This window comes from Notolepis coatsorum, assembly GCF_963971535.1.
Source record: "Notolepis coatsorum genome assembly, chromosome: 9".
Lineage (NCBI taxonomy): Eukaryota > Metazoa > Chordata > Actinopteri > Aulopiformes > Paralepididae > Notolepis > Notolepis coatsorum.
In genome coordinates, this window is record NC_140173.1 from 147,186,841 (window position 1) to 147,212,509 (window position 25,669).

At 41.4% G+C, this 25,669-nt stretch overlaps 1 protein-coding gene across 1 annotated transcript in view; it reads right to left on the reverse strand.

Moving 5' to 3' along the window:
- The window catches only part of klhdc3 (kelch domain containing 3), a gene marked incomplete at its 3' end in the record, with an annotated part of 68,159 nt that overhangs the window by 21,725 nt on the left and 20,765 nt on the right, over positions 1-25,669 (reverse strand). The window contains exons 2-5 of the mRNA XM_084322044.1: positions 20,926-21,201; positions 6,901-7,119; positions 5,211-5,326; positions 3,342-3,413 (exon numbers count right to left, since the gene is read on the reverse strand). Coding sequence (XP_084178170.1) covers positions 3,342-3,413; positions 5,211-5,326; positions 6,901-7,119; positions 20,926-21,079 — 561 coding nt within the window. The 5' untranslated portion in view covers positions 21,080-21,201. The remainder of the gene's footprint in view (positions 1-3,341; positions 3,414-5,210; positions 5,327-6,900; positions 7,120-20,925; positions 21,202-25,669) is intronic.

Consider the following 25,669-nt stretch of genomic DNA (forward strand, 5'->3'; position numbering starts at 1 on the left):
ATCTAATAAAATAAAGTTCAGTCTGTTCATCTCACTTCAATGATTTTTATTGCAGAACATGGTATTTTCTCAAGCAGACAGATGTCAACACTGTAATCTGTGTTGCATGTATCTGACAAACTGAACTGTTTGTATTAGTCATATTCCAACTTAACTGAATGCACATGTGTGTGTGGACTACTGTACTATTACAGGTATTGAAATTAACAATGCAACTTCCTTATACAAAAAAAATATAATAATAATAATGAATAATTAAATATCGATACTTCAAATGTAATAATTACACAATTGTAAATTATGTAGGAGCCTACAAGAAAAAGGCACAATTATTGACATTATTCAAACAAGTGTCTTCTTTTTTCGATTTTTTTATAATTTTCTCGCAAATGTCCTTTTCTTCTTTCTTAATTGTATCCTAGGGCCAGAGGTTACTAGCACATAGCCTTAAGGAGGGATATTTATGATCGCTTGGTCAGTCAAGTCAGAAAAAACAAAAAACTGTAATCCAAAGTGGCAAAGTCAGTTTATGAGTGTATATCTCCATGTATCAGTCTATGAGTGTATATCTCCATGTATCAGTCTATGGGTGTATATCTCCATGTATCAGTCTATGGGTGTATATCTCCATGTATCAGTCTATGAGTGTATATCTCCATGTATCAGTCTATGGGTGTATATCTCCATGTATCAGTCTATGGGTGTATATCTCCATGTATCAGTCTATGGGTGTATATCTCCATGTATCAGTCTATGGGTGTATATCTCCATGTATCAGTCTATAAAAACTATTGTTTGAATAATTAGGGGCGGTAACGAAAAATAACTATTGTTTGAATGATCGTGCCTTATATTTAATGTTTTTCTTGTAGGCTCCTACATAATTTACAATTGTGTAGTTATTACATGTGAATAATTATGGGCCGGTAACGAAAAATAACTATTGTTTGAATAATTGTGCCTTATACCGTAATTCCTCTAATAGTGACCCGGGCTTGTATTTGCTTAAACTGTAGCGGGTACCAGGCTTTTATTAGGAGGAGGCATGTATAAGAGAGAGGCCTATATTTCTAATTTTCAAACAGATCATAATGAATAAATCAACATTTTGTGTCAGTTTGAACCCAGTAAAATGTACTGGGTTCATTTATTGAAACCAAGTACTGTATGAAATAGTAAACAGTGCAATTACAGGTGGTCACTGGTCATTTCAACGTTTTCAAAGTGAAATCAAGTAACTAGCTCAGTACGCAGCTCAGTATATTAGTAACCCGGCTTGTATTAGGAGGCCGGCTTATAATTGCTTAGCTCAAGAGCGCACCCGGCCATTAATAGAGACCCGGCTTGTATTTGAATACCGGTCACTATTAGAGGAATTACGGTATTTAATGTTTTTTCTTGTAGGCACCTACATAATTTACAATTGTGTAATTATTATATTTGAATAATTAGGGGCCGGTATGTAGGCGCCGTAATGGAGGTATCTTTATTATTATTTCAGTATTCTATTTGTGTTGTATTATTAGTTGTACCGTCACTTTAGGTGGTGGGCATGCTCACGGGGTGTGACGCTAATGGGAGTGTTTTTATGGAATGTCATTCACCTTTTCACGTTGGTTGACAGTTCACTGAGGTTGACAGTTCACGGAGAGAGGGCGTGAGAGTTAGGAGAGCATATTTTCTTTTGACCGCAAAGCTCAAATCGCAATATTGAAAGCATGCAAGAGCGCAATATTGAAGAACGCAACCACACGCAAGATAGTTCTAAGAACGTGAGCGTGCTTGTCCATTGGGGACCGGTTGTGCCACACGCAATATTGAAAGCACACAAGCATGCAAGAACGCATCAGTATCAGTATATTAGTGTATGTTAAATAAGGGTATTTTGTTTGTCTCATGAAGCGAAAGAATAAAAGCCTCAAAAGTATTTCCTGGACGTGGAACGGAGTTATTTCACGGTGCGCATCAATTGTTTGAACTCCTCCACTCAGCCCCTCGGCACTACCCGTCTATGACAGTCTACTGCCGCAACACTACAGAATGTTAACCTTTCACTGCCACACTTAGTTAACCGCCTGTAGTGTGGAAGTGAAAGGTTAACCTTCTGTAGTGTGGTTGTGAAAGGGTTAACCCTTTGTCGTGTGGTAATGAAAGGGTTAATGCCCTTTTGCAAAGGTTGTCCTGGTCCTGGGTGGCAGATATGTTCGTCTGTACCTTGTGTGTTTTCCTTGCCATGCCGTGTAACTAGGGCTGGGGGGGGGGTCTGACCTCACATCCTGATCACATACACCTGTGTGACTACGTTTGTTTGTCTGTCAACCTGTTTATAATGTGTGTCTGTCAACCCGTTTATAATGTGTGTCTGTCAACCTGTTTATAATGTGCGTCTGTCAACCTGTTTATAATGTTTGTCTGTCAACCTGTTTATAATGTGTGTCTGTCAACCTGTTTATAATGTGTGTCTGTCAACCTGTTTATAATGTGTGTCTGTTAACCTGTTTATAATGTGTGTCTGTCAACCTGTTTATAATGTGTGTCTGTCAACCTGTTTATAATGTGTGTCTGTCAACCTGTTTATAATGCGTGTCTGTCAACCTGTTTATAATGCGTGTCTGTCAACCTGTTTATAATGTGTGTCTGTCAACCTGTTTATAATGTGTGTCTGTCAACCCGTTTATAATGTGTGTCTGTCAACCTGTTTATAATGTTTGTCTGTCAACCTGTTTATAATGTTTGTCTGTCAACCTGTTTATAATGTTTGTCTGTCAACCTGTTTATAATGTGTGTCTGTCAACCTGTTTATAATGTGTGTCTGTCAACCTGTTTATAATGTGTGTCTGTCAACCCGTTTATAATGTGTGTCTGTCAACCCGTTTATATATCCCTCAATTGACTCTCGAGGTAAAATAAAGTACAAATAAAAGAAATATATATATGTATATATCACAGGCAACCAAAATGTTTGACCTTTTTGTGTCTTTCACTGTGTTGCAATATTGTTTATGCGTGAATATAAACTCAATTGGTAAATGGACAGCATTTACCGTATATATCTCTTTTATCCAAAGCGCTTTACAACTTATGGCTCCCATTCACTCACACATTCACACACCGACGGTGGAGGCGACCATGCAAGGTGCCAACCTGCTCATCGGGAGGCCGTTAGGGGTTAAGTGTCTTGCTCAAGGACAGTTTCAACACGCTGCCTGGGGGGGAGCCAGAAACTAACCGGGAACCTCCTGTGATTACCGGACGACCGCTCTACCTCCTGAGCCACTGTCGCTCTAATGCCGTCTCAATAACTGAAAAGCAAGGTATTTAGTGATCGACCGTCAACTCACTCTGGCATTGATGAGCGACCAGACCATGGTGGTGGTGTCCAGCTTGTGGATGTCATTGGAGAAGCAGTCCGCCTAGAAAACACAAGAGCAGACAAGTTAAAACATGTTTTTTTTTAAAGCCCATACTGTGTTGTTGTTTTTTTACCAGATCCATGTGAGGTATATTCACATACAATCAAATACTATATATATTATCTATCCACATCTGTCTGTAGATACCTGCATATAATCCTTTTTACATATCTGTAGATACTATATCTGTACATATCCCTTACCTTACTATCGCAATACTCAGCATATCGCAATATATTTTGAATGGCAATACTATCGTTTCGTGACTCAAGTATCGTGATAATATCGTATCGTGAGGCCTCTGGTGATTCCCAACTTTGGAGATTAATTTAAATAATTTAAAGCATTAAAATAAATTAATCTAGATTAATCTATGGAGTGAAAAATCTTCAACGTTCTGAACTTTCAGCAGTATATTCGCCGCGGATATAAGAAAGAGGTCTAGCTGAGTCAATGTTGATGGTTTTGTCTTGAACATTTTGTATTTCACAGGAGAGAAACTGTATTCAAAGAAAGCTATTAAAATAGTCTTTGAATCTAAATATACTTTCTTTGTGTTGATCAACATTAATTCCATGATTTTACTCAAGTAAATATCTGTTACAAGCTTCGGTCTTAAGCAGAAAAATGCAATTTTTAATCTAGATTAATTACAGAAAATTGTGAGATTAATTAGTAAAAAAAAATGTATCCATTGACAGCACTAATATATATATGTTGTGTAATGTTGGGCCTTGCATCAAGAGCTCAACCAGAGACTTGTATGTCTTATATTCGGTGGTGAGGCAACTCATTTGTTTTTTACGCTTGGATCACTGACGGCGCCTTTTAACCATGTTTTTTTTATATATATAACCTGTATTTATCCAGGAAATATGGATTGAACACACACACACACACATGGTCTCTATCAGAAACACCCTGCAACACCCGATTACACGCATCCTCACCTGGTAGCTGCCCGGTATAACCAGTTTTACAGGGGAATGTCATCCGTTTAAACTAGGGATGTCCGATATTATCGGCCTACCGAGGGTTGACTTTATAGGCCCATAAAATGTTTGTGTGAGTCTCTTATACCTCGAGTTCTGCTTCACACCTGTTAACAACGCCCGAGTATAATAAACCTCATTTGGGGGCGTGAGAATTCAACTTCACATTTTATGGCTCCTCCACAGATTACAGTGCGCCGTTCTTTCAGGGGATCAATAAAGGAATATCTTATCTTATCTTATCTTATCTTATCCCCTTAAGCCCGAGCGGTCCGGTACGAGATACATTTCACGCCGTAAATAGATCAATACAGTTTGTATTAATTAATGTTGCGTTTTTTTTATATAAAAAAAAAAAATGTTAGCAGTCAAATCGTATATTTTCAGCACTACATTTGTTTACTTTATTTAACTCCAACGAACCTTTTCACAGCCACAAAACAGTGTTATTCCTTCGAGTCACTCAGCTAGAGAATGAAAACAAGTCTCCATTCTTCTTTCTTACTTTCCTTTACGGTTTTGGATCGCCGATTGGGCCTTTAACCCTTTCACTGCCGCACTACCAAACGGTTAACCCCTTCACTGCGACAATACACAAGACGGTTAACCCTTTCACTGCGACAATACACAAGACGGTTAACCCTTTCACTGCCACACAACAGCAGGTTAAACCTTTCACTGCCACACTACAGAAGGTTAACCCTTTACTATCACACTACCGACGGTAACCGTCGGTAGTGTGATAGTAAAGGGCTAACCTTCTGTAGTGTGGCAGTGAAAGGGTTAAAAAGCACTCGAGACTCACCAGCTGCTCGTAGCCTCCGAAGATGTACATGGCCTTCCCCAGGACGCAGGCCGAGTGGCCGTCCCTCGCCCCCGGGACCGTCCCCGAGATCTTGGGCGTGAACCACTTGTGGGTATCTGTGGACCGGGGGAAGATATTCACAATTTCATTAAGCTCATTAGGTATTCAGGGAAAGGGACTTCAAACTCTTGGATCACTATAAGAAAGTAAGTGAACCAAAAGGTGATCTCATTGGATGTGCCCTGACAATTAATGCTTGTATATCTTATCGTGTGTTGTCATGTTTGTTTATATGTTTGTTTAAAAAATTATAAAAAAATAAAATACAAAAAAAAAAAAAGTAAGTGAGTAAGTAAAACGTTCTTTTTCTATAGCGCCCTTCTCAACACGAGTGCACACAGAGTGCTTCACAGCATTTTAAAACATCAGTGAAAATACAAGAGAAAATATGACGAGAAAAAGAAATAACAGGGTATCTGCAGGTTTCAACAAGTTAAATTGAATGAATGAATGAATGAATGAATGAATGAATGAATGAATGAATGAATGAATGAATGAATGAATGAATGACTTGAATGAATGAATGATAAATTAATTTATTTGACAATATAAAAAAATAAACATGTGACAGAAAGCACAGTCAGGATATACTGCCAAGGATGAAACACAAAAAAGCTCAGAGCTTATTTCCATTGTGGTCCTTGTAGGGGGGTGGGGGAGTGTGATGCATTAGACATGACATCACAACACATCACATATACCATTTAACATTTATATACATAACATACTCATACAACATGCAAGGGTGCCTTAAGCTAAGTGTCTAGGTTAAGTATAGTCCCTTTTGAGCCATGTCTCTCTCTGTGTCCGTCTATCTATCTCTCTCTCTCTGTGTCTGTCTATCTATCTCTCTCTCTCTGTGTCTATCTATCTCTCTCTCTCTCTGTGTCTATCTATCTCTCTCTCTCTGTGTCTATCTATCTCTCTCTCTCTGTGTCTATCTATCTCTCTCTCTCTGTGTCTATCTATCTCTCTCTCTCTCTGTGTCTATCTATCTCTCTCTCTCTCTCTCTGTGTCTATCTATCTCTCTCTCTCTGTGTCTATCTATCTCTCTCTCTCTCTGTGTCTATCTATCTCTCTCTCTCTCTGTGTCTATCTATCTCTCTCTCTCTGTGTCTATCTATCTCTCTCTCTCTGTGTCTCTCTCTCTCTAGCTCTCTCTCTCTATCTCTCTCTCTGTGTCTGTCTATCTCTTGCTCGCTCTCTCTCTATCTCTCTCTCTGTGTCTGTCTATCTCTTGCTCGCTCTCTCTCTTTCTCTCTCTCTCTCTCTCTCTCTCTCTCTCTCTCTGTGTCTGTCTATCTCTTGCTCGCTCTCTCTCTATCTCTCTCTCTGTGTCTGTCTATCTCTTGCTCGCTCTCTCTCTATCTCTCTCTCTGTGTCTGTCTATCTCTTGCTCTCTCTCTCTCTCTCTCTCTCTCTCTCTCTCTCTCTCTCTCTCTCTCTCTCTCTCTCTCTCTCTCTCTCTCTCTCTCTCTCTCTCTCTCTCTCTCTCTCTCTCTCTCTCTCTCTCTCTCTCTCTCTCTCTCTCTCTCTCTCTCTCTCTCTCTCTCTCTCTCTCTCTCTCTCTCTCTCTCTCTCTCCCCCTCTCTCTCTCTCTCTCTCTCTCTCTCTCTCTGGGTGACTCACTGATATCGAAGGCGTAGAGCACGTTGCAGGCGCCCTCCGTGTCGTTGCGCCCGCCCCACACGTAGATGGTGTCCTCCAGCAGGACGGCCGTGTGCCCGTAGCGCATGTAGGGCACCTCGCGGGCCAGCTCCCTGCCGCCGCCCGGCCTCACCACCGGGGGCAGCTGCTCCCTGCCCGCGCCCGGCCTCACGGGGGGCAGCTTCATCCACTTCAGAGACACTGGGGGGGCACAGAGAGAGGGGCAGAGCTGCATCAGAATCAATTGCATTAGGTCAGCGGTTCTCAAACTACGGGTCGCGACCCAAAGTGGGGTCGTGGGTAGGTGACAGTGGGGTCATTGGCAAGTATAAAAAATAAAAAAAAATAAAAAAAAAATATACGTTTTTTTCAAGTGAGATACAAAAAAAAAGAAATAAAATAACAAATATTTTTTTTAACCCTTTTTTTTACCTTTTTTCTTTTCATGTCAACGTTCACACGCACAATATATGCTTACCTAGGATTTGACTTGATTCAACAACAAAGCAGTCGGAGCAATGGCAAGCCGAAAAACGGTCGAAATTGTAGTTATTTGAAGTTTGGATTTTTCTTTTCACGACTGGGGTAGGTAAATTAAATTTCTTGAGACTAAAGTACCGAAATACCGTAAGTATCGATTCACAGGTACCGGTACCGTATCGGTTCAAATGTGAAAGGTACCCATCCCTAGTACCGGTATTGGTTCAAATGTGAAAGGTACCCCACCCTAGATACGACTCTCTCTACGCTAGCGTGGCGCGGCATCATCATCATCAGTAGCTGGCCTGAAGGGTGCCCTGCGTCATGCCTGGGGGGGGACACTGTGTTTACTGTTGCCTTGTTTTAATTAACCATCATTAAAAACAGGCAAGTTGACTAAAAACACATTTGTTGACTTAAGAGCAGATTGTCGTTTACAGCCTGAGGAGGTTATTACTGCCTGCGGACACCTCAGCTTAGCCTATCATTTGCTTGTCCGTTCTGGGGAAGCAATTCCCATCTCACATGCTGAGCTGCTGTTTTTCTCACGCTGAGGTCTATAAAATGCCTGTCAATCAAAGGAAGGCAGACTCGTTACAACTTTGCCAACTTTGCATGAGGTTACCGTAATTCCTCTAATAGTAACCCCGGCTTGTATTTGTTTCAACTGTAGCGGGTACCAGGCTTGTATTAGGAGGAGGCCTGTATAAGAGGGAGGCCTATATTTCAAATTTTCAAACGGATCATAATGAATAAATCAACATTTTGTGTCAGTTTGAACCCAGTAAAATGTACTGGGTTCATTTATTGAAACCAAGTACTGTATGAAATAGTAAACAGTGCAATTACAGGTGGTCACTGGTCATTTCAACGTTTTCAAAGTGAAATCAAGTAACTAGCTCAGTACGCAGCTCAGTATATTAGTAACCCGGCTTGTATTAGGAGGCCGGCTTATAATTGCTTAGCTCAAGAGCGCACCCGGCCATTAATAGAGACCCGGCTTGTATTTGAGACCCGGTTACTATTAGAGGAATTACGGTATATGAGGTTAGGTAGGAAATGAATTCAGCTTGTAGATATAGACTATAGAACAACAATAGAAAACTAACATTCTTATGTTCGTTTACTAGTACAGTATGTAGTATGATACTACGTATGTATATACTACTATCTACTATGCCTGTACTACTACGTAGTCTGCTAATATTTCTATACTACTATACACTCAGAGTGTAGCACTGACGTTTGGTACTGCTAAATGAACAACATCACTTACATTTAGCCACCAGATGTGTATCTCTCCTGCTGACTTGTTGTACACAATTGGATAAAAGCATCATGGAAATGGAAAACTATTAGGCTGAAAATGTGCGCTGTTTACAAGAAAACTGTAATAATCATTTCAATAATGTGAGTATTATTTGTAACACCAGCAATCGTTTTCAGAACAAGTGTATTTTCCCCCTTTCAAGTAGGTATAGGCAATATATCATTTTGGAATGAAACTCTACAAAAGAAAGACATTGAAATATGGAGAACTGCGGCCGTGGACTGGTGCATCCATCCAGGGTCGCGTTGGTAACGTCGCCCGCAGTTAACATCCTTCTTGTGGGAAACTACCCTGACCTTTCTTGCCTCCTTATGCTTTTTTGGTGTGTGTGTGTGTCATCTGTCGTCACCTTCCCCTTTTATGTCAGATAGTGCAAAGTTTAGTTTTATGTCATCTTGACTATTGCTCTGCGATAGTAATACTGTGCATGATCATTACACTAGACTAGAGGTTCCCGTTCCAGTAATGGGCAGCTTGAATTGCCAGGTCCAAAAACCAACACTTTAAGGAGATATTTTATTTTTAGATCATTAACTCTTTGGAATAACCTGCCTCAAAACCTCTGCTGCATTTACAGTAGATTCACTTTTTTTAAATAATCTTAAATTGTATTTAACACTGTAAAGTAGGGATGTCCGATATTATCGGCCTACCGATATTATCGGCCTACCGATATTGGCATTAACACTTTGATTGCCTAAGGCTAAATTCATGATATACCATCCCTTGCCAGCTCTATTTGTCTATGGAGAAGTACCCCTTCTTTGCATGGCTATAACTTTTTAAATTCTATTGCTACATTGCCATTATTAGGGCCCATTCAAGGTCCTATATGTATTGTTCATTGTGTAGCAACGTTAAACTTTTTCATTCACATATTCATAGTAAAATATGGTCTAAAGTATAAGTATGTTTTCATCTCTTTCTGCAGCTTTCTCCAGAACGTGATTTATAGCCCCAAATGCATTATATTGATGATGAAATACAGTTTGGTAGGAATCTGTGCGAGATCAAAAATTTCAATTGGACGTACTTCTAGAAGTTTCTACGTATCATCTGATGATGACCGGATGGGCGGGGGATCGTTTATAATTCCGTGGGCAGCGTTATATCATTCATCTAGTGTGGGTGATATGATCATCAGAGCAGTTTATATCGAACACGTTCAAAAATAACGCTGAATCTTATCGTATCTTCCTCGCGCCGTTGGACGATGAGCGTGGAACTGAAATATTCCCATTATGGGATGTAGAAATACGCGATCTATTTCCAGGTTGTATAATAGTATATACGTCCAAATCATGTTGTTTATCGAGTTATTGGCAACGGATCGCTATGTATTGTGTCGAGATCGAGTCCCGGGACCTATAGAGAGTGCCCGGAAGTAATATGGACGATCAGCACTTCAACCACATAACTTCCTGTTTGGCGCTTCTGCCGATCGGCCACCAGATGGCGCTCTTGAACCGCTAGAGGTTTGAGAGGAGCTCAGAACTGTGTGTGAAGGCTGCGGATGGAAAATATGATTCCGATCACAGATTTTTGAAATATTGATATTAAAGACGAGTTACGGCGTCCTCGGCAACTTGAGCATGGCGGGGAAGGACGCCTAAAGACGTTTTCGGCACTTAGTGTTAAAATGTAATATCGGAAAATATCGGTATTGGTTTAAAAATAAAATAGAAAAAAAAGTCTTTATTTATTTATTTTATTTAAGCTTTATTTACCAAGCAAGCAAGAAAGAACTAATTCTTATTTTATTTATTGTCAAAAGTATGCATAATGTTGTGTTAATTCCACAACAAGAGATATGTAATGTTAATTACCTGAAATTATTCCATTTTTGGGGGGGGGGGAACCCTGCATATATCGGTATCGGTTGAGATCGGAAATTAAGAGTTGGACAATATCGGTATATCGGTATCGGTAAAAAAGCCAATATCGAATATCCCTAAAGTATTTTGTTTGGTTTTTTAGTTTCTTTGCTTGCATGTCATTTTAGCCATCTTAACTCGTCATCACTGTAAATGAGGGAAACCTAAGTGCTTTCACGAGTATAAATAAAGGTTTGAAATTAAATGAAATCTTAATTGTTAGTTTCATTATGCATTGTGTGTTTAGTACTGACTTTTAATCATTTTGTTTTGCAATAATAATTGTTTTTGTATGTTTTTTTGTGTGGACCCCAGGAAGACTAGCTGGTTGCTATGGCACCAGCTAATGGGGATCCGTAATCAAATCAAATCAAATCAACCTTCGGCAAACTGAAACCTCACTTAGAATTCAGCTCCTCAAAGCACGCCGGGATGATCCAGCTGCCTTTGAATGAATGTTTTTTTTGTCGTTACCCTAGTGGGATTCTTTTTTTTATTTATTAAAATTCCATTATGATTTTATGTCCTTTATGTATTTAACAATATAATTAGACATTATAGATGTCTCTGCAATGTGGTCTCTTCACTGACCAGACACTCTATATCAGTGATGGCTGTTTACTGCAGAGCAGGAGGGACTGGGAGACCCATGTTACTGACCAGACACTCTATATCAGTGATGGCTGTTTACTGCAGAGCAGGAGGGACTGGGAGACCCATGTTACTGACCAGACACTCTATATCAGTGATGGCTGTTTACTGCAGAGTGGAGGGACTGGGAGACCCATGTTACTGACCAGACACTCTATATCAGTGATGGCTGTTTACTGCAGAGTGGAGGGACTGGGAGACCCATGTTACTGACCAGACACTCTGTATCAGTGATGGCTGTTTACTGCAGAGCAGGAGGGACTGGGAGACCCATGTTACTGACCAGACACTCTATATCAGTGATGACTGTCAGACCCATGTTACTGACCCATGTCCCTGTCAGTAACATGGGTCTCCCAGTCCCTCCTGCTCTGCAGTAAACAGCCATCACTGATATAGAGTGTCTGGTCAGTAACATGGGTCTCCCAGTCCCTCCTGCTCTGCAGTAAACAGCCATCACTGATATAGAGTGTCTGGTCAGTAACATGGGTCTCCCAGTCCCTCCTGCTCTGCAGTAAACAGCCATCACTGATATAGAGTGTCTGGTCAGTATTGTAACATGGGTAACAACACTCAACATCAGTGATGGCCAGGCTGTATAAATATCACTTACCACTTTAACTTAATTTGACCAATTAGAACAGGTTGTAAAATCAACTGATGAAACTTCATATCCAAGCCTCAGCTTGCAATTTCCACTGCGGTAGCTAAAAATAGCAAATTCCCATTCATGTTGGTAAGCTAACCCCCTTCCAGGCGTGCTGTTTACATACCAATGTAATACTGAACCCTAACATATAATTCACGCGTGATATTTCTAGGGATGTCCCGATCAGAGTCATTTCATATCCGGGTCCTGATCTAATATTTGTATTTTCCTAGATATAGCAATGGACCTGTCTCAAACCCTGCCCCTTTTCTTGATCCTCCAATCACAACTGTCGCTTACCTCGGACAAACTTGGTTTGTCCGAGGTAAGCGACAGTTGTGATTGGAGGATCAAGAAAAGAGGGCAGGGTTTGAGACAGGTCCATTGTATGGCAGCACAGTGCACACCTCAAGTATATTAAAGTTGGAAAAAGCGATTCAATGCTTGGTAAGATATGCTTGGTAATAAAATAGATAAAATGTCTACATCACAATTTCTTTAAAAACATTTTAAAACGATTATACTTTTTAAATTTGATCGAGCTTAACCCGTTAAGCCCCAGCCCTATTTTCTGAAAATCCACCTATAAATACATACCTAAGTAAATGGAAGATTGTTCCACTTCTACAAGGTCCATTTACATGTTCTTGGTATCTAGGGACATCTATGGATCTCAGGGAATGTATTCCCAGTGTCAGAAAAATTGTCTGTTACTAGACTTGAGTAGATTGTAATGAACCAAAGGAGAATATCAATTATATATATATATATTTTTTTTTTTAATCTATCTTTGACAGTGAATAGCACCATGCTAAAAATGACCAGGCATGAAACATTGCCACTGAGCTCATTCAGCACCTTCTTTTTTTATCCACTTTTTCTCCTCTTTTTAAATTTTTCTCCCATCCCAATTTCGCTGTGCCAATTCTCCCCTCCCCTGTCTTGAACGTTGCTCGCATATGCCCCCCACTGGCTGGTTGTAGGGATGACAGAAGCCTTGCACCACGTGTCCCCTCCGATAGACGAGGAGGCAGCCTGTCACATCTTTTCACCTGCCAGCACAGACTCTCATTGGCGAGGTGTAACGTGTGTAGGGATGGGTACCGAATTCGGTACTTTTAAAAGGTACTTACCGAAACACGTCGGTACTACCGAGTATCGATTCACGTGAGATACCAAAAAAGAAAAATAATAATAATAATATTTCCCCACTTATTTTAATTTTTTTTTACCCTTTTTTCTTTTCATGTCAACGTTCACACGCACAATATATGCTTACTTAGGATTTGACTTGATTCAACAACAAAGCAGTCGGGGCAATGGCAAGCCGAAAACAGTCGAAAGTGTAGTTATTTGAAGTTTGGATAATTTTTTTCACGACTGAGGTAGGTATCGGTATCGATTCACAGGTACCGGTACCGTATCGGTTCAAATGTGGGAGGCTCACACTACCCCCGCCACTTCCTGTCTCTGCTGTGCAGGCGTCCCCCAACCGACCTGTAGGAGTCGCTGTCCACAACGTCCAGATTACCACCCATCGACTTCCACCCGCTAACTCAGCCAATCGAGTTAGTATGACGGAGGCAATGCGGACACCCGGATGCGAGACCATGCTAAAAATGACCAGACATGAAACATCGCCACTGAGCTCATTCAGCACCTTCTTGAGCTCACGTGTGATGTCACTGTGACATGGGCACATCTTCTCCTTCAGAGCAGTAAGCCCTATATTTAAATGAAACTCATTTGGATGAAATAGCTGCAAACTAAATTCCTTTGAGCCCACAATGTCGGGCCACTAATTCACTGCCGCCAATGGACCGAATCCAAAACCAAGTGTCACTTGATGACGGAACAAATTCAAGTCTTTGAGGACATGATTAGCAGCTGAAGAAGACGGTTGTCTCTACACTACAACACTACTGTGTTGATACTGCGGCCATGGTTACACTGGGGAATACAGCAACGTTTTTGTTGCTGAATGATTACGTTTGCTGTCAAAGTTAAAAATAAACGCCGTTTTGGCAGGAAAACACGTTGTCCTACTGGCAACAGTGACACTGAAAAGGATTTTTAGCAGGAAGTGTATTGGCACATTCAACTTTTCTGATTGGTTGAAAATGGCCTTCATGTTTGAACTACATCGCCACCTACTGCCACCTACTGCGTTGGCATTGCACTACATGTATATACATCACTGTGCTCAGGAGGCAAAAACGATGTCTAACTTGCCTGCCATTACGTTGCGTTCTGAAAAGCGAAACTGGCCCTGAAAACGAAACGAAAACTGGCCATAGTGTAACCGCAGCCTGAGTTGACCCGACTGGATCATTGGACAAACACAGTGTGGGTGTGGAGCTGGAGGTGTGATGGATGGTGACAAGACACATCCATTCAGCCAGCCAGAGGCGACAAAACAGCAGCAGGAATCTGGTAAACACTCAAAACATGAGGCTGACAGAACTATGGTGAAAAACTGGTTATTGTGATGACAAGCTGGTCTCTGCAGAAGCACCCTTATGGAGTGAGTGAGTGAGTGAGTGAGTGACAAAGGTCATGTTCAGTTCAGTTCAGAGTTTTTATTTGCCATGGACATGGCAGACCAAAAGGAAATGTGATCCGGATGACCACTGCTATATGCAGGGGTTCCCAATCTATTCATAGTGACCCCATACTGAGAACGGGCGAGTCCAAGAGCTCAGAGTTTATAATTAATAAAACTCTGCAACCCTTCATAGTCACTGTATGACGAGGCACAAATAAAACAATTGCCTTAACCTCTTAATTTTCAGAAAATGCGCCTAAAAGTACATACCCAAGTAAACGGAAGATTGCTCCACTTCTACAAGGTCCATTTGCATGTTCTTGGTATTTTAGGGACATCTATGGATCTCAGGGAATGTAGTGCGTCTGTTACTATGCTTGAGTAAATTGTAATGAACCAAAGGAGAATATAAATTATTATTATTATTATTCAGCACCTTCTTGAGATCAAGTGTACTAAATATCTAAGCAAATGAACAAATGGCAGATGATTTACAGGTTTTTTTGTAGATACAGTACTGAATTTTGCCATCCAGACACATTCAATATGAAATATGAATATAGAATATCAGGCCTATAAATTACCTTATTATGGCCAAGTCATACATCTATGGATCGGCACAAGTCTCCTCTTTCCAATGACAGAGTTAGATCTGGATTTAGTACCACCAGGCGGCCGGTACAGGGCAGCAAAGACCGGCTGGCGCTGAAAGTGTTAAAGGTCCCCTGTCTTATAAATGGCCTTTTCCAGTGTTTAGCATTGTTTTCTAGCAATCTGGGGTTCTATCAACAATGCCTATTTCTCTAATTCTCATTTTGGCGCACTCCTCCAGTTTAGATCTCAGGACATGCTCCCACACTGAACTAAGCCATTCGAATTTGACTGTTTTGCTGACGTAGAATGAATTCTCATCTGCATAGTAACGCCCCCTCTATGTTTGTAACCACCGCGCCGCACACTCAACCATTATTTATTGCAGTACGCAAGCAAATGCGTGGAATTGAAGTTTAACAGTTAGTTAGCATTGGGTTAGCATTTAAAAACATTACGATCAAAACGGGCAAGATATGTTGTGCTGTTCCTGACTGCCAAGCAGCGAATACGTCCTTGCATTAATTTCCTGATGATGTCGTGATCCGCCAGCAATGGGCCAAGTTTGTTTTGTTTTTGGAGACCCTGCCGAATGTTTGTCCCAACTGCTCGGAGTCGGGTGTGTGTGTACCGCACATTTTTGCAAGGAGGACATTGAGAATCAAGGACTTAATAATGCTGGGATGATTTCCAGGATGATTTCCAGGATGTTACTAAAGAAGGGAGCTGTACCGAGTAATCGGGACCCGAAAAGAAAATATCGAATCAGTAAGTACAAATGTCGTAATTAGTCATTGATTCACTGTCGGGGTTATATTTATTATGGACAGAAGTTGTCAAATCATTACTCAGCAACTGTCAACTGTCTGCACATGTGTCAATAGTGTATTAACATTACCATTTTACTTTAGCGTTTCTGCGTTTTGCGATTTTCCTCTTTCTTATAGAGTAGGAAGGGGGAAGAACGTGGGTGTTCCTATGACTTGTATTCAACTTACAGCTTCGAATTTCGAAACTCCACTTATTTCGTTTTTACAATGTTTTTGACTACCTAAATGTTTACTAAAAGGCTTGTGATTGGAAAATATCATGTCCATAGTTCTGTGTTAAATACTGTGATAGGAAAATATGATCATGTCGATAGTTCTGTTATAAATACATATTCTCTGTGTAGTGGCCGCTTGTCGCTCCCCAATGAATCGACAAGCGTCCACGATGCACCCGCAATTAATTATCTACTCAGTCCCAAAGTTTGTGATGTAAATATGGAATGTCCCAAGTTGCTGCTGTTTACAGGGTTTATTGTTGTCCAAAGGTGAATGATGGTGAATGAAGGGTTAAATCAGAACAGTTGTCAATTGCTCCATTGTCAGTTCCAAACGGTGAGACAGGTAGGAAAAATGTATCCTCATCACAGGTGCATGGGATTACAGTAATTAGCTAGGCTATTTATAGAAGAGGGGCTATAATGGAGGCGGTGAGCCCTCTAGTGTTCAAACATAAATAAGACACTATTCTAACCAAAATAATAATAATATTAATAACCAAAACACTCATACAGCCTTGACTAGTTAATATAGGTTAACTAGCTACAGCTCAGACACTAGGGTGACAGTCTGACAGTGTTTCTTAAAACAACAACAGCCAAAAGGGCCAGGAGATATGACACGTCCAAGGTTCTTTTCGACTCCAGTCTCGTGTGAGATTGATTGATTGATTGAAGATTTTAATTAACAGATTGCAGAACGGGTACAGTACAGTACGGCTCAATACACACAATTGTTAAGGGGATGCAGACCAGGGGGCGATAGTGGCTCAGGAGGTAGAGCAGTCGTCTGGCAATCCGGAGGTTCCCGGTTCGATTCCCGCTCCTCCCGGGCAGCGTATCGATGTGTCCTTGAGCAAGACACTTAACCCCTAATTGCTCCCGATGAGCAGGTTGGCACCTTGCATGGTTGCCTTCAGCCGTCGGTGTGTGAATGTGTGAGTGAATGTGTGAGTGAATGTGTGAGTGAAATGTGAGTAACAAATTGTAAAGCGCGTTGGAAAAAAGCGCTATATAAAAAAAGCAGCCATTTACCAGAGAAAGACTTTCGTCTTGTTTACATCTACACCCATCTTTTGTTTTCATTTTCTCACTTTGGGCATTTTTGTTTACCTTTCTTGTCAGATCCGTTATTAATTTGTCATCTTTTGACGTCGTGTCAACTTTGTACTTTAATGGTAAGTCTGACCAGAGCTCTTTGTCACTTTAATGTGTGTACACATGTTGTCTCTTATTTTAACCTGATAAACATACTCTTTCTCTGGCCATGGGAAAAGATGTTCTATTTTTATACAATTTGACAAATTTTAATTTCTAACAGTTCACCGTCATGGCTGATTTAAAATATGTAATATTTATATACTTCTCTTACTCATAAAATTCTCCTTCTAAAAAATGGCAAATGTAAAAGATAAATTGTTACTAAATCATGTATAAAATGTATGAAAAAATCATGCAAGTCTTGGGGCCGCCCCCTGATCACCAGGTGAGGCTGATAGCTAATCTATTTCATTTCCGGTATAAAAAGATGTAATTTTGTGTTGTGTTCATACTTGAAAAAGACCGGAAGGGTTGAAAAACGTTGTATCTGCTGCTATTATTTGTCACAATTAAAAACACCTTGGCTTGGAGCATCAAAAGTGAGTTGCGAGCCCCGCTTTGTTTTATGATTTAAAATATCCCACAACAGGCTCAATAAGATAAACTCCGGGAGCCGAGGATGGCCGCTCACCGGTAGGCAAGGCCAGATTAAGAATTCAGAGGCCCCCGGGCCAGATTCTTGTGGAGGCCCCCCCCCACACCCACTGGCGTTTTTATATGTCACTTAAAAAAAAAGCTGGATCCGTAACATTGTCCAACCAATCCTCCTGGTTTTCATGTTCAAGCACCGCCGGCGGCGGGCTGTCATCATCGCGGTCTGCCTCAGAGTCAGAGTCATTCGTGTTGGTGTTGGGGCTGGGCTGTGGAGATGCGGCGGGCGTATACGAACAGGTGGCAGCCACTGGTGGTGGTGGGCCGGCTAAACTAGAGGCTGCCGCTGCCTCTTCTCTGTCGCTAGCATCAATAATAATAACGTTAGCATTCTCGTCCTCTCTGCCCGCGGCGCCTGGCTCAGCCTCTTTAACGTTGCTGCTACTACTAGTGCTAGCCAGGGGGCTATCCTCCTCCTTACCTGACGGGGTGAAAAAAGTAGAGATAGTCGGTATGCTTTGCCGAAGTAACGCGCTCTTTCTGTCCCTTTCCTGTTTAGATTTTAACTTAGCAGCTCCGCTTTCCCACCGTTTAACTTTTTTATCCATGTTTTTTGAGTCTCATATGATCATACAGTACTACTCGAGTCTTAGCCTACTTGATCAACTTGCAAGTGCAATTCTCGCGGTCAGTGGTCACCTGACCTGACCTGACAGTGACCCCTGGACCTGGACGTCAGTGTCACGTAGACTCAACGTCTCTCACCCCTCATTATCAAACAATCAATCATATTTTTATTTGCAATACAACAAATGTAATAAAAATAGATAGAGAAGAGATGAGATGATACTAGTAGTCACTATAAATGCTGTGAAAGTAAACGCTGGATGAGGATCTGATTATATATATATTTTTTTCGTATTTCTTTTATTTTTTTTTACTAGTGTGTAGTGGAGGCCCCTAGTCACTAGGGAGAGCTCGATGATATCCGCTATCAGCACCGGCGTGTCTCTGCTGTCTGTCATGAATAATGATCCCAATCTGCCTCATTCGTGTCGGGGCTGCGTCTATTCTTTTACCAACGGATTTCCAGTTCCGCGTTCGCGTTCTGCGATCTGATTGGCCACTGACGTTTCTGGTGCGATCGGATTGGCCACTGACGTTTCTTAGGCAACTCTTTCGAAGTTGGTTAAGGTTAGAGTATGGAATCAGGGCTGGTGTTCTATCGCCCTGCTCTAAGACAAACTCTAACCTTAACCAACTTCGAAAGAGTGCCTAAGCTTAACCGGTGAAAGAAAGAGGCGTCACACGATTGGCGCTACCAGAAACGTCAGTGGCCAATCAGAGCGCAGAGCGCAAACGCGGACCTGGAAATCCGTTGGTAAAAGTATTCAGGCGTCGGGGCTGCGATGTGGAGGTTTTTTTTATTGCTGTTTTTACCTCAAACGGAAAACCTCAAACTCTTATGAAGAGGAGAAAAAATACTCAAGATTAGCCACTTGCAGACGGCAGGGTGTGACGTACTGTATATTTTAGTTGACTAAATATTTTAGTTGATGAAATATGTTTTCATTTCAGTGTCACAGTATGACATCGATCTCCAAAATAAGAAAAAAATCAAAATAAAATGTGGGGCCTCTAGTGACGAGGGGCCTCCAATTTTTTTTTAAATAAAAGTATTTATTATAAAAAAAAAAAAAAAAAAAAAAAAATGTTGGGGCCTCTAGTGACGAGGGGCCTCAATTTTTTTTTAATAAAATTAGAAAGATAATAATTAGAATTTGGGGTCTCTAGTGACCAGGGGCCTCCAAAAGGCCTCGAGTGACGAGGGACATAAAAAAAAATATATATATATATATATATATTTTTTTTTTTTGAGGCCCCTCATCACTAGAGGCCCACGGGCCGCGGCCCGGACGGCCCGGTCGTTAATCCGGCCCTGCCGGTAGGGGTGAGGGGGGGGGGTTCGATACGTAGTAGTATCGCGATACTTTGCGTGGCAATACTGTATCGATACAGGGACGCCAAGTATCGATATTTAATTATTCATAATTTTTTATTACAACATTTTTGTATAAGGAAGTTGCATTGTTCATTTCAATACCTGTAACAGTAGGACGCCCCAGTGGCGAACCACATACCGCGCCGAGTCGCGGCACGGGCGACCCGGGTTCGATTACAGAACCCGTCGTTATTTGTCGAATGTCTTCCCCCCACTCTGTCTCCCGTTTCACCTCTCTCTCTCTCTACTGGACTGCCCAGTAGAATAAAAGCGATAAACGCTAAAAGATTAATCTTTAATACCTGTAATAGTACAGAGTAGTCCACACACACAGATGTGCATTCAGTTAAGTTGGAATATGACTGTAATACAAACAGTTCAGTTTGTCAGGTACATGCAACACAGATTACAGTGTTGACATCCGTCTGCTTGAGAAAATACCACGTTGTGCAATAAAAATTATTGAAGTGAGACGAACAGACTGAACTTTATTTTATTAGATAAAACACGTTGACAAAGTTTTACTTTGCAGTTGAAAAAAGGTAATAAATTAAATCTGATAAAAAAAAATGTAAAGAAATTCCGCAATACTCAGCGTATCGCGATATATTTAGTATCGCGACGCACGTATCGCGATAGTATCGTGACTCGGTCTCTGGCGACTAGGGATGGGTACCTTTCACATTTGAACCGGTACCTGTGAATCGATACCGGTACCCAACGGTACCTTTTTTCGGTACTTTAGTCTCAAGAAATTTAATTTACCTACCTCAGTCGTGAAAAAAAAAATCCAAACTTCAAATAACTACAATTTCGACAGTTTTCGGCTTGTCATTGCTCCGACTGCTTTGTTGTTGAATCAAGTAAAATCCTAGGTAAGCGTATATTGTGCGTGTGAACGTTGACATGAAAAGAAAAAAGTAAAAAAATAAAATAATAATAATAAAAAGAAAAAAAAAAAAAAATCTTTTATTATTTTTTTTTTTTTTTTTTTTGGTTTCTCACTTGATTCGATACTCGGTAGTACCGACGTGTTTCGGTTCGGTACCTCAAAAGTACCGAATTCGGTACCCATCCCTAATCGCGACGCACGTATCGCGATAGTATCGTGACTCGGTCTCTGGCGACGCCCCCAGCCCCCTACTCACCGGTGTTGAAGACGTGGACGTCGATCTGCCGCAGCGTCTCGTAGTCCTCCCCCGAGCAGTAGCCCCCGAACGAGTACACCTTGTGGCCCACGGGCACGGCGGCGTGGTTCACTCTCCGCGGCCCTCCTTCGAGGTGCGCCGTCCAGCGCAACATCCCGCGCGCGGGAGCCTCCGTGGCTGCCAGCCTCTCTCTCTTCTTAGACCACCATCATCATCACCCTCCTCTGCTCCGAGTCTCTGACCCACACCATCAAGTGTCACACACACTGTCCAGACCTGGGAGGGGGGGGGGGAGAGAGAGAGGGGGGGGAGAGAGAGAGAGAGAGAGAGAGATACAGAGAGAGAGAGAGACAGAGAGACACACAGAGCAGAGAAGCAGGGAGACAGAGTAAGAAAGAGAGAGAGGCAGAGACAGAGAGAGACACAGAGAGAGTGAGCGAGAGAGCAAGAGAGAGAGAGAGAGAGCGAGCGAGAGAGAGAGAGCGAGCGAGAGAGAGAGAGCGAGAGAGGGGGACAGAAGAGAGGTCAGGGTTCTCCAGGGGATCTGGTGACGAGGTTGTGGATGAAATCCAGAAATCCAGATCGGCTAACTAGAGGCCGTCGGTGACGCTGCCTAGTACCATATCAACCAGGTTAACAAACAAACAAACACCCTACCTTTGGGATTCAGGAGGAGTCCCCTGGAAAAAAGCAGTGAAGCTACCGGTAGCTACTAGCTAGCTATGCTGCGTGGTGGTGGAGATGAATCCAGGGTCAAGGCTGCTATACTACCCTGAGAAGAATGCAGAGAGAGAGGGACTGTTTGTCCTCTTGAACTATAGAGAGCGGCTCCGCTCGTGCTCCCGATGACAGGCCCACAGACACGGCTCTAAGTGGGGAGGGTATTTTAGGGGGAGGCGATTAGGCCTACACCTACCAGGAACCACACTCTCTCACATGCATCCCCATTCAACCTTATCCGCGGTTGCCGGGTCCCTCCCCCTGAGCATTACGACACCCCCCCCCCCCAAATATAGAAACACAACATTTACACATTTAGCTGAACGCTTTTATCCAAAGCGTTTTTTCTTCTTTTTTTTCATATGGTGGTTGAAGAAGTGCGTCTTTAGTCGACGGCGAAAGATTGGACGGGTTTCGGCTGTCCTAACACAAGGAAGCAAGACGGGGCGGCCCCTGCGAAAGAATAAAATGGAAGAATGGCGCTTTGTGCCATACATACTCTTGGCAGGCCACCCGTGATATTAGACAGACACACCGCAAATAGATCCACCCTGACCGAGATGGAATAACATGTCGTCGGTCCTGCACAGTGGTGACTCTTGCATTGTATTATTTAGTGTTGCACCACGGTGTACAGGTACTACAAACAGGGTTGCCACAGACATTGTAAAATGCACTATTTTTCCTTTTTAAAAAGGGCATTTAAAAAGGATACAATTTACTTTTCAATGCTGTTTTTGTTTTTATAGACAAAATGATCTGATCCAATATTTATGCCTTAAAACCAATTTTTACGACAATTACTGTAGTTACACTTTAGATTAAAATTTCAATGGCTTTTTAAGCACCTTGTTTAAAAAATAATTTGCTGTTTTCAAGGAATTCCAGCAAACAGGCTGGATAAGCTGGTCAGGAAGGCCATTGGGGTTGGAGTTGAACTCTCTAGCGAGATTGGCGGAGAGGAGGAGCCTTGCTAAGCTCCAGGCCATCATAAAAAAATAAAAAACTCCCATCCACTATACACAGACTTGGCTGACAGGAGGAGCTTGTTCAGTGCTAGACAACCTTCCCCCTAAAGGCCTCTACATGCTACAGCAAATTCAAAGCAACTTCAACACAACATCGGCGCGATTTCAGCGCGTTTGTTGCAGACAGTCTTGTAGACTGTGTTGCGAGGACGTTGCGTACCTGTGTCCAAAATCTAATCTAAAGACCCGTTGCGCTGGTATTGCGTAGCAGTGATTGGTTGGTAGTAAATGGGGGCGGGGCTGTCTGTCACTTCTAGTGTTTTCCTGGCTCGAGACCAAAAGAAAACTTTCTGACAGGAGCTCGAGACCAAAAGAAAACTTTCTGACAGGAGCTCGATAGCTAGTGTATTGTTTCATTACACTTGTTTAATTGTTTCTTTAAAATGAATCAAATGCAGGAACGTATTGCAGAGGAGGTCCGAAAGTACCAACATTTATATAATAGCGGGTCTAAAGACTACAAGGATAGCATTATGACGATGAATCCGTGGAAGGAGATTGGGGAAACAATGGGGATGGACTGGGTTGATGTGGCGATATAACTATATTACACTATATACAAGAACACAAGCGAAAACAAACATAAACAGGGCTATTATTATACTAACGATGTATGGTTGAGAAGGGAAATCCGTTTGTAATGGCTAGAGTGCGCACCTTCGGCTGCCCAAAGTATTCAGGCGGGCTGGGCGCGCTCGAGCCGCACATCCGGGGTACATTTTGTTGCATCATAGGCTGCGCGTTGATTTTGCAGAAGCATAAAGGTAATGTGTCTGCAACACCGTTGCTTTGTCGATGTTGTGTTGAAGTTGCTTTGAAGTTTCTGTAGCATGCAGAGGCCTTAAGGTGCGCCCGTGCGCGGCAAAACGCTCCCGCGCACATCTGAAATCGGCTGCACAAAAAAAAATATATATATATATAATATATATATATTTTTTTTTTCTTTTTTTTTATTATTCAACAAACATGACCATGTTCACGTCTTAAACTCATACCGAGGCCTTAGTTTTGGTTTTAAATTGCATATCATCATTCATTTATTTATTGTCACAGAGCAGAAGAATTTTGCCAAAACAAACAAATAGTATCCAGCTGCAGAACGGCAGACCAGCCACACACTCAAACCCAAACGCATTTCCTTTGATTTTATTATACATCAAATGATTTATGTCAGGGATTGCAATGCCTCGTTTGAATGAAGTTAACTTTTCACCTCGATAACATCAACATTCAGGGTGAATGTAATGTGAGAAATTGGGATAAAAAATTAAATAAAAATAAAAAATTTGATCGGGACATCCCTAACTGTAACCTGTTGCGTGTGACGTTACCAAGAGAAGCCCCGCTTTCAGTGCTTTGTGGGCAGCGCTACTGCACGCTCACACAGACACACACAACAGATGAGGAACTGGACAGATCCGACCAGCATTGCTGGCTCCTCACAATGCAAACGCGAAAATGTACATTACAGATGAACTGCAGAGAAAATTTCCAATTTATCCTCCCGGTCGAGACTAATTGGAAGCGGAGTGCAACGCGTGCAAAGCTTGACCATAATGTTTATGTGTCTAATAAAGGTGCTGGCGATCTCAAAGCTCACATGGACACAGCAAAACATTACAAACAAAGCAGTGCGAGGCGAGAGTTTGATGGCAAAGTTGACCGAATTGATTGAAGAATGCAGCTATACAGAGAGAGAAAGAAAATAATTGAAAACTATTTTGATGCCTCAAAATGATGTTTTGGTTTGATAAATGCTTATGATACAATCATTCAAAGGATTATGTGTGTAATAAATTAGTTTAGTACACTAATTGCAACAAATCTGAAACTGCATAGTGCACTTTTAAATTAGTATCTTTGTGAGGTTTCTGTTTTATAATTTACATTACATTGAAAAGATAAAGATATATTTTTTAAAGCTGGATTTTCTAATACAGAAGAGGTATTATTTAGAACATTACATCATATTTTTCTTGTTATTTATTTTGTCCAGTAAGACTTGAAAATATATATTATTTTGTCATAGGTTGATTTAGTTATTTTCTTGAGATTTGTCAGAAGGTTACTTTAGGCATAATACAGCATGTTGAGTAACTTTGGTTATAGAGAGATATTATTTTGTTATATAAAATATAAACAATAATTTTATATCCATACAGAGGAGGTATACTTTAAATATATTATAATGATAAGGCATCTTTGAGTAAACTTTGATTAAGTATCTTAAGGCTGAAGGCAGAGTGTCCTCTTTAAATAAAATCACAATATGGTCACCCTTGAAGTCGCATTATAATTCACTTAATAAAATAATGACGAGTCAGCCTCCTAAAAAGACAAAAGTTAGTGACACGACTGTCACACCGCCGCCCCCAACCGAGCCAAAGTAAGGACTATGCTCTGTATCGTCAATCAATGGTCAAATAAATATTTGATTAAGGAATATAATATGCCTTTTTGTATTATTTCTCTGTGCATCAACCAAATGTATATATTTTTATGTTAAAGGGAAATTAAGATTCTCAGATTTTTTTTACAAACCGCCGCTTATCAACTAACCGGTTAACCGGCAGGTGACGTATGTTGCTCAGTAGTTGCTGATGTCTGCTCAGGAGGTTTGAGTGTTTGCTCAGACCAAAAAATAATTAGAGGGAACGTCTAACACTCCCTAAATGTAGCACTGAATGGCACAGGAAGTCCTTCATTCCGATAGCCCTTTTCGTGACTGTGATGCACGCCAACAAGGTTTGGCCGAGTAAATCCACAGTCCCTTCCTCCCCCATAGGGAACCACCCTATTTTAACTCTGAAGAACTGGTCAGATGCGAAGCGTTCGTTATACAAGTATCGCAGAGAAATTTTAAAGGTACTCACAGTTGCACGAGGGTCTTGGACAGAGAAACGCAATGGTTTGAAAGCGCGCCGTTGCTAATAAACATTTTAAATAATTGCATTTTTTTTCTTTTTCGACCCCGATCTTCGGAAAATCACGTGATC